Source organism: Oryctolagus cuniculus, chromosome 7 (assembly GCF_051225735.1).
Source record: "Oryctolagus cuniculus isolate XC-2025 breed Fujian yellow rabbit chromosome 7, ASM5122573v1, whole genome shotgun sequence".
Lineage (NCBI taxonomy): Eukaryota > Metazoa > Chordata > Mammalia > Lagomorpha > Leporidae > Oryctolagus > Oryctolagus cuniculus.
The window spans coordinates 164,702,858-164,711,930 of NC_142873.1; the positions used below are offsets into that span (position 1 = coordinate 164,702,858).

The following is a 9,073-nucleotide window of genomic DNA, read 5'->3' on the forward strand; positions in this document are numbered from 1 at the left end:
ACAGAGACAGATGGGGAGAGAGAAAGAGACAGGGAGAGAGAGACAGGGGAGAGAGGGGAGAGAGACAGAGACAGGGAGAGACAGAGAGAGGGAGAGAGAGACAGAGAGACAGATGGGGAGAGAGAAAGAGACAGGGAGAGAGAGGGAGAGAGAGACAGAGGGAGAGAGAGAGACGGGGGGAGAGAGAGGGAAAGAGATGGGGAGAGAGGGAGAGAGACAGAGACAGGGAGAGACAGAGAGGGAGAGAGAGAGACAGAGAGAGACAGATGGGGAGAGAGAAAGAGACAGGGAGAGAGGGAGGGAGGGGGAGAGAGAGAGGGAGAGAGAGATGGGGAGACAGAGAGAGGGAGAGAGACAGAGAGGGAAAGAGAGACAGGGAGAGAGAGATAGAGACGGAGAGAGACAGATGGGGAGAGAGAAAGAGAGACAGGGAGAGAGAGAGGGGGAGAGAGACAGAGGGAGAGAGAGAAAGAGACAAAAATAAAGAGGCAGAGACAAGAGAGAGACTGGGATAGAAAGGGAGAGACAGAGACAGGGAGAGAGAGACAGGGAAAGAGACGGGGAGAGAGAGAGAGAAATAGAGACAAGAGATATAGGGAGAGAGGGAGGGAGGGAGAGAGAGATGGGGGGTGGGAAGGTGTCGCTCCCCCTCTTCGTGGAGGAACGACACAGGACCCTGCGCTGTTCTTTCGTCTGCTTGGCCCTCCCCGGGTTTGCTGCTGGTTCTTCCCGGGTTGGCTAGTATCCCTTCCACCTCCGTGGAAGGGCGGTTCCCCCTGGCCACATTCCCCACTTCCGCAGGGGAGCGGCACACTGCCGGCCGGCTCTCTCGGGGGCTGCACAGGTGTTCCCCTTAGGTGTTCCCCTTAGATGTTCCTGGTGCATGCCGTCTCTCTCCTTTATAGTCCTCCTCCGCCAATCCCAACTCGGCTGCCCACACGCCGAGTACGCTGCTCTCCTCCAATCAGGAGCAAGTCCTACAGTTTATTGGCTGAACTGGAGGCAGCTGTGTAGAAACTGTTTTCTCCTCTCCCAGCGCCATATTGTGGGAGAGCAGATGCATAGAATAAGTCTTAATTCCAGTAACAGTCTAGTCCGGGTTGCTCCCCACAGGAAGGGGTCTTCCATCCACTGGTTCACTCCCCAGATGGCCGCAGCGGCCGGAGCTGGGCCGCAGGCGTCCTGACCAACACCAAGACAAACGCCCGCCCTGAGAAGGGGGTCCCATCAAAGGCAGCCTGTGCCTGACCAGAACGCACCCCGGACATTGGCATTTGTGAGAGGCGTTCCAGGCCTGTGGCAGCATTGGGAGTGACCTCCTGGGTCACCCAGAGGGCAAGATGGCTGGGGTCCCTGGACCACACCATGCTCTGCGGGGTGCTGCCCCCCCACCCTCCTGCCCCGCACAGCACACGCACCAGCCCTGGACAGCCACCAGGGGGCGGTGCTCCTGGCCCCCTCCCTGGGCAGTGCTGATGGCCGCCAGGCCTGAGTGCCCGTCCTCGGCCCCAGCCCCTCAGTGCCCGGGGATCCTGACCCTGGAGCAGGCTTTGGCCAGAATTCTCAGGTCGGCCTAGGAGGGGCAGACTCGGGACGCTGGCTGGCTTTCCGGGGCTGGCTCGCCCGGCAGCTGGGGGAGCAGGCAGGGCCCGCCAGGTCAGGCCTCGGGAGGAGGCGCGTCTCCTGGGTATGACCCTCTGGGCTGCCACGCTGACTGGTTTCTGTTTTCTGAGAGGCAGAGATCTTCCATGCACTGGGTCACTGCCGAAATGCCCGCTGGGGCCAGAGCCTGGGCCCGGAACCCAATCCCCATCTCACCCACGGGGGCAGGGACCCAGCCTCCCCAGGGTCAGAGCAGCAGGAAGCCGGAGTCGGAGCCCAGCGTCAGCTCGGGCCACTCTGTTCTGAATCCGGAGCTGGCCCAAGCCCCTGCCCCAGTCCCGGGTGAGGAGAGAGCCTTGGGCCCCCAGGCCCCGGGCCCAGGTCCCCTCCCGCTCACTCCGCTGGTCCTCCCAGACCAGCCGCCCTCAGCTCTGTGCCCCGGCTGCTGTGCTGCCTCGGCCTGACCACAAGGAGAGGGCAGCGCGGGCCCAGCAGGGGCTCCAGCCAGGCCGGAGACGCCAGGGTCGAGTCCAAGTCCGTGGGCTGCAGGCATCCGAGGCGGGGGCTGGGCGTCCCGGCCACACCCAGCCCAGCTCTGCCCGGTGAGGGCTCCGCATTCAGCCCCCGGCGACACCCCGCCTGTGCCCACCCACTGCGAGCTGAGCGGCCGTCCGGAGGGCGGGGCCGCGGGGCGGGGCATCCGAAGGCGGGGCCTAGGCTGAGCGCGGTATCTAGAGGGCAGGGTCAAAAGCGGGTTCGGACCCTGGGCGTGGCCCGGGGCCTTGGGGCGGGGCTTCCCGCGGACAAGGCCCGAACACGCGGTCAGGGTGCTGGGCGGGGCCTGCGGCGGGCGGGGCGCCCTGGAGCCACTCGGAGGCGGCCGGGTCCGGTGTCGGCGCGGAGCATGGCCCCGGGCGGCCGCGGGCTCTCGCTGCTGCTGCTGCTGCTGCCTCTCCTGCTCCTGCCGCAGGTGGGTCGGGCCGCGTGCTGGGTTCTGGCAGTGCGGGGCGGGTCTGCGCTCCGGCCACGGCGCGCCCGGGCTCACTCCTGTCCCCACAGGTGGCGCTCGGCTTCGTTGACCGCCGCTGCGACCCCTCGGACCAGTAAGTCGGGTTGGGGGGTGTCGGGACCCGGCCCGTGGGGGGGCTCGGGCAGTGAGGAGCCCGGCCGGTGCCCCGCCTGCTCCAGGTGCCGCCGTCCCCGCAGGTGCCCGGCCCAGGCCCGTTGGAGCAGCCTGTGGCACGTGGGGTAAGTGGAGGCCGCCCTGGGGGTACGCAGAGGAGGGGGGTTTGTGTCTGCCAGGCCCCCTCCCCACCTGGCCGCCTGGATTGTGCCTCCTCCCAGGCTGCCAGCAGGAAGGCTCTGGGGCCCTGGGCCCCCGAGCTAGGCCTCGGCACAGCCGGCAGCCTGGGCACAGGGACGGTGCAGTCGGCTGGGACAGCATGTCCTGGGAGTGAGCCCAAGGCCACCCCCCGCCAGCCCTGGAGAGACAGCCGGACTACGCGGGCGGCTCTGGCAGCTCTGGCCAGCCGTGCATCTGCTGGGCTGGGCCTGGTGGCCGAGGGTCAGTGCCGGTGGCCCTGCTCCCCGCCAGGCTCACCCTGCTCGCTGTCTTCCTGCTGCTGCTCTGCGGGCTCACGGCCAGCTGTGTCCGGTTCTGCTGCCTCCGGAAGCAGGCTCGTGTCCAGTCTCACTCGCCGTCCGCGTGGCAGCGCTGCCACCTGACAGTCATCCGTGTGGACAGCGACAGCCCTGTGCACAGCACGGTGACCTGTGAGCGCCTGGCGGCCCTCGGGGGGGCCAGAGGGTGGAAGCCAAGCCAGCTCCCCAAACTCACCGTGGCTCCCTGCAGCCTACAGCTCCGTGCAGTGCCCACTGGGCATGCGGCCACCTCTGCCCTTTGGGGAGCTGGACCTGGACCCCCTGGCTCCTCCTGCCTACAGCCTCCACGCCCCCGAGCTGCCACCCTCCTACGATGAGGCTGTGAAGATGGCCAGACCCGGAGAGGAAGACCTGGCTCCCTCCCAGAAGCCCAGTGCTCTCCCCGGGGTCTCGAGCCCCTAGACCACTCCAGGGGCCCAGCGCCCAGGGCCCTAGGCTTGGTGCCCCCAGGAGGGGATGAGCCATCGGACCAGAGCTTGTGGTGCTGGGGCCTCGAGCCAGGGCCCCCCGGGGACATGCTGCACGTGTCACATGTGGCCCCGCTGCTCTGTGACGCCTGCCGGGCGGCCCTCTGTCCACAGCTCCCGGGAGGCTGCTGCCTTCTCAGCCCTGGGCCCAGCCCAGAGGTCCCCGCCCGGAGATGGCCCAGGGGCCTGAGCCCAGGGAGCTCAAGGCTGCGCCAGCCACGGCTTTTGGGAGAGAATAAAGTTTACACCTAACTCGTCTGGGCCTGCACGGAGGGCGCTGGGGCTCCAGGGCTGACGAGGGGTCTCCGGCAGCCACTCCCATGCCACAGGGTGAGCTGCCGCCCCGGCACGTCCCGTCTTCGGTATCCAGAGCCCAGAGCTGGGCAGTGGTGGTGTCAGGTGTCGCAGAAATGACCGGGGCCGTGTGCCTGTGACGTCCCCAGGAGAACCCTCCAGACCCTGTCAGCACCACCCCTGCCTGCCAGCCCGGGGACAGAGGCACACGCGTGTCAGCCCGGGGACAGTGAGGCACACGCGTGTCAGCCCGGGGACAGTGAGACACACACATGCCAGCCCGGGGACAGAGGCACACGTGTGTCAGCCCGGGGACAGTAAGACACACACATGCTAGCCCGGGGACAGTGAGGCACACACACGCTAGCCCGGGGACAGAGGCACATGCGTGTCAGCCCAGGGACAGGCACACATGTCAGCCCAGGGACAGTGATGCACACGCATGCCAGCCCGGGGACAGTAAGGCACATGCATGCCAGATGGGGACAGAGGCACACGCATGCCAGCCCGGGGACAGTGAGGCACACGCATGTCAGGCCGGGGACAGTGATGCACACACATGCCAGCCCGGGAACAGGCACACGTGTCAGCCCGGGGACAGTGAGGCACACGTGTGTAAGGCTGAGCTCTGACCTGACGCAGAGCCAGGGCGGGGCAGGGTGGGCAGAGGGCCAGCAGCAGCTGTTCCTGCTGGGCTTGCAGGTTGCCACGCCCACGAAGGCTGGGGGCAGGGGCCAGGCCAGCGGCCTGCAGGGCCCGGACACGGCTCCCAGCACCCCCTCACCTGGTGGTCGACGGTGCACACACCTGCACGCCTGCCACGCTCACCCTGAGGCCCCGGCCCCGCCTCGGCGAGTTCTGGCCAACAGCCTCTGCGCTCAAAGCCGCCCTTGGTTCTGGGTGATCCGGCAGAAGCCATCCCAGTTTGTGTGTGGGGCACAGCGCCCCCCAAGGCTGCAGCCCCTCCCGCGGGCTCAGGCTCTTCCCCTCACGCCCGAGGGAGGCCCTGACCCAGGCCTGCACCACTGCGGTCCACAGCCCTGGCCACGGAGGCCGGCGCGCTCCTGGATCTGCTCGGCTGACCGGCAGGGGCGCCACACCCGGCCTCACCAGGGGTCCCCTTGCCCCTGTGTCCTGGGGAACCTGCCCTGTCCATCCAGCTGGCCGCTTTGCAAGGCACACAGTTGAAAAGGGAGGTCCCGGGGGCTGGCGCTGCAGCATAGCGGGCTAAGCCTCCACCTGCAGTGCCAGCATCCCATATGGGCGCCGGTTCAAGTCCCGGCTGCTCCACTTCCTTGGGCCCCTGCTCCTGCGTGGGAGACCCGGGGGAAGTTCCTGGCTCCTGGCTTTGGATCGGCGCAGCTCTGGCCGTTGCAGCATCTGGGGAGTGAACCAGCGGATGGATGGAACGCCTCTCTCTCCCTCTCTCTGTCTGTAACTCTACCTCTCAAATAATAAGTGTTTAAAAACAACAACAACTGGCCCAGCCCAGCCCCAGGCTTCCGGAACAAGGTGATATGTGATGGGTTCTCGGGGTGGAGGGCTCTGCCCAGCAGCTTCGAGGGCCAAGGGCGCAGTGTGGGGGCCTGAGAGGGAGGCCAGGGCACAGCCAGCTGTGTGATGGGACGGTGGGCACTGCAGGCGCAGGTGGGCCAGGGCCAGGCCCGGAAGCAGAGGCCAGGGCACAAGCCCAGAGAGAGCAGGTGGTGGGTGCCGGGGCCCAGTGGGGAGCAGCCGTGGCCAGGCCAGCACGCCGGCTCCCAGGGAGAGGCTCCCATGGCCCAGGGAGGGGCTTGGAGGTGGCCTGCAGTGGCACCCAGGGCACAGTCCAGCATCTGCCCCTGCCCACCGCCAGCGCGGCAGTGGGGTGCATGGTGAAGAAAGCATCCGGAGGGCCGCCCCCACCCCGCCCAGGCCCTCAGACCTCCAGGCACTGCTCAAGTCCTCCCTCTGCCTGGCGGCCTTGCCCAGCCTGTCTCTCCCTGGGGGCCCACAGAGGCCCCTGGGTGCAGCCGCATTGGGCTGGAGGCAGCAGGCTGCCCTGGGCAGAGCACGTGGCTCAGTGGTGGCAGCTGAGTTCGGGCTGGACCGGGCTGCCCAGGTCCCTGGGAAACCCTGCTGGCCTTGTTCTGGGCCCCTCCCCACTGAGCCCCTTACTGGCCTGGACATCCCCTCACCATGAACACGGGCACTGCAGGCCGGGGCAGAGGCCCGGAGAGGGGCTGGCCGCGGGCTGGGGCCCGCACTCACGCTGTCCCCCTCACTGTTCCTCACCCGAGCTGACCTCCCAGCCTGCCTCCCTCGGCCAGGGCCTCCGGGCTGCTCTGGACTATCCCGCGGAAGGCCCACCCTGGCCAGCTGGCACCCGCCCCTCCCATCAGCGAGCCCAGTGTCCAGCCTGGGCAGCACTGCAGAGCCTCTCGACGGAGCACACCCGCGCAGAGTGGCTGTGGGCGCACAGCTCAGGGAGGAGGGGGCAGGGCGCGGGCTGGGGGCCAGAGGGCAGGCACAGGCGCCATCTGGGAGACCAGACCAGGTTCCTGCAGGCTCTCGGGGCCTATTCTGGGGTTCCTGCTGAAACCTGAGCTCCTAGCCGGCCCCAGGGGCAGCGTGCCCAGGCGGCCAGTGAGGTGGCGCCCTCCCCGACACCAGCAGCCCCTCCTGCCCGGTCTCACTGACCAGCGGGCAGTGGCACTGGCCCACAGGCATGAGAGCCGCCAGCCTGCACAGAGCGCCAGGAGACGGCAGGTCTGTGGGCGTGGGGCTCCCCTCACCTCCCCACGCTACCCGGCTGCCCTCACTCCTGGACGTGGTCCTCGGGGTCACACACACACTCAGTCCCGCACCGGGCCCCCACAAGTCTGAGCAGGTGGGGCGCTTTGTGTCCCCAGCCAGCCCAGCCCCGGGCCCCCAGAAACTTCTGTGCAGGCCCAGGCCAGCAGATGTGTGCTGACGGGGGCAAGATGGCTCCAGGGGGCGCCTGCAGCCTGGGTGTCACCCGGCCAAGCCCGGGACAGTGGCTACAGGAGAGAAGCCTTCGTCCTGGCTCTCTGGCCCCGGCTCCCCGGCTGGGGCGTGTCCACGCACTGAACTCCTTCCCTCAAAGGCACAGGGTTGGAGGGGTCACAGCATCCGGCCCCCCACCCACGTTGTCTGTCCCTGGACAGAGCCCAGCGGGTCACACCAACACCAGGGACTGCGCCGGCCTCCTCTGCACAGCCCCTGATGCGGCCCAGCAGTGGACAAGAGGCTCACTGCCCCGCATGCATGACCTCTGCCCACTGGCCCTCCTGGCTGTGGCGTGTGGTGGCTGCGTTCACACCCCGACCATGGTCGCCGTGCCCCAGCCCGCGCCCGGAGCCCTCTGCTCGCTCCCCTCTCGCCAGCCGGCTCCGGGCGGCTTTCAGCTCTCTGTGTGTGCCCAGGGCCTGGGAGCCGTGAAGTTCTTCATTTTCCAATCAGGAAAGCATACTTTCTGTAAGCAGAAAGGGGCGGTTAAGCCGCTCCTCGGGCCGCCAGCATCCTACATCCCGGCGCTGGTTCGAGTCCCGGCTGCTCCACTTCCGATCCAGCTCCCTGCTAACAGCCTGGGAAAGCAGCAGAGGACGGCCCAAGTGCTTGGGCCCCTGCACCCACATGGGGGACTGGGTGGAGCCCCTGGCTCCCAGCTTCAGCCTGGCTGTTGCAGGCACCCGGGGAGGGAACCAGTGGATGGAGGACCTCTCTCTCCATCTCGGTCTCTCTTCCCCTCTGCCTTTCGAGCAGATGAAAATGAACGTACAAGCATCAAAACACACATGGCTGGGAAGCTGGCCGCTGCTCGGGGCACACAGCCCGCGTCGGGCGTCGGGCGCTTGCCCTGAGCCCTGGCTCCTTCCCGCAGACCCAGCTCCCTGCTAACTCGCACCCGAGAGGCAGCAAGTGACGCTGAAGCTCGCGGGCCCCAGCCACCGGGTGGAGATCCAGGCGGAGCTGCTGGCCGCCAGCTGCAGCCTGGCCCAGCCTCAGCCCTTGCGGCACCTGGGGAGTGAGCAGTGTCTCTCAGCCTTCCAAGCCAAAGTGGGAAATAAATACACAGAACAAAATCAAACCCAGAAAATCAGTGTTGGGGCAGGTGGAGAAGTGGAACCTGTGCGTGTGCGGGGAAGTGGGCGGTGCGGCCCCTGGGAGAACAGCGGGGCCGGGGGCACCCGCTCGGAGGAACGGACACCAGGGTCTCCAGCCGGCGTCTGCCCACGACGTCCACAGGGGCTGTGTGTGCACGGATGCACCGGCCGGTGAGCAGGCTGCGGGCTGCAGTCACAGTCGGCCTTGACGAGGTCGACATCAGAGAGATGACATCAGAGGGATGACATCACATCACAGGGATGACATCAGAGGGATGGCATCAGAGAGATGACATCACCTCAGACGGACACCAGACGTCGGCGCCCTCTGGCTGCCGTGGCACCGTGAGCAGCCGCAGTGCTCGGTGAGGTCAGCCGGGCACAGAGGGCAGAGGCACCCGCTTGGGCTCAAGTCCTGGCTCTGCTCCGGCCCCTGGCTTTCTGCCCACGCAGCCAGGGGAGCAGCGGCGTGTCCACCTCCTCGGGCTGTGGGGGCCTCTGGGGAGAGGACCAGGGCGCGGCGCGTCTGCTCCCCTGCCTCGCTTTCCTGCTCCATCTTCCAGAGAACCAAATTTCCTGAATCACGGGGCAAGCGGGTGGTCCAGCCTGCGGTGGGCGCTGTGCTGTGCGGCCAAGCAAGCTCTCTCCGTCTCTCCCGGGGCGGGGTCGCCGCAGCCCCCGCCCCTCCCCCATCTCTCCCGGGGCGGGGAACCCGCAGCCCCCCGCCCCTCCCCCATCTCTCCCGGGGCGGGGTCGCCGCAGCCCCCGCCCCTCCCCCGTCTCTCCCGGGGCGGGGTCGCCGTAGCCCCCGCCCCTCCCCCATCTCTCCCGGGTCGGGGTCCCCGCAGCCCCCGCCCCTCCCCCATCTCTCCCGGGTCGGGGTCCCCGCAGCCCCCGCCCCTCCCCCATCTCTCCCGGGGCGGGGAACCCGCAGCCCCCGCC

General features: G+C 67.9%; 1 protein-coding gene across 3 annotated transcripts; it reads left to right on the plus strand.

Moving 5' to 3' along the window:
• The first annotated feature begins 2,383 nt into the window (after positions 1 to 2,383).
• On the plus strand, positions 2,384 to 3,983 carry TMEM52 (transmembrane protein 52). 3 transcript variants are annotated; one of them, XM_017340629.4, is made up of 5 exons: positions 2,384 to 2,572; positions 2,662 to 2,705; positions 2,791 to 2,850; positions 3,197 to 3,375; positions 3,455 to 3,983. In XM_017340629.4, the coding sequence occupies exons 1-5, from the start codon at positions 2,507 to 2,509 to the stop codon at positions 3,664 to 3,666; spliced, it is 561 nt and encodes a 186-aa protein (XP_017196118.1). In that variant the 5' UTR covers positions 2,384 to 2,506; the 3' UTR covers positions 3,667 to 3,983. The 3 variants fall into 3 exon arrangements, with proteins under 3 accessions (XP_017196118.1, XP_017196120.1, XP_002724499.1); XM_002724453.6 differs by having other exon boundaries at positions 2,392 to 2,572; positions 2,809 to 2,850; XM_017340631.4 differs by lacking the exon at positions 2,791 to 2,850 and having other exon boundaries at positions 2,391 to 2,572.
• Positions 3,984 to 9,073: the final 5,090 nt, after the last annotated feature.

Bases quoted from the DNA above. Each gene is read 5' to 3' on its own strand.
- TMEM52 (XM_017340629.4), top strand. From the start codon at position 2,507: ATGGCCCCGGGCGGCCGCGGGCTCTCGCTGCTGCTGCTGCTGCTGCCT. The intron at 2,851-3,196 runs GTAAGTGGAGGC...GCTCCCCGCCAG, and splicing joins AGCAGCCTGTGGCACGTGGG to GCTCACCCTGCTCGCTGTCT. The intron at 3,376-3,454 runs GTGAGCGCCTGG...GGCTCCCTGCAG, and splicing joins TGTGCACAGCACGGTGACCT to CCTACAGCTCCGTGCAGTGC.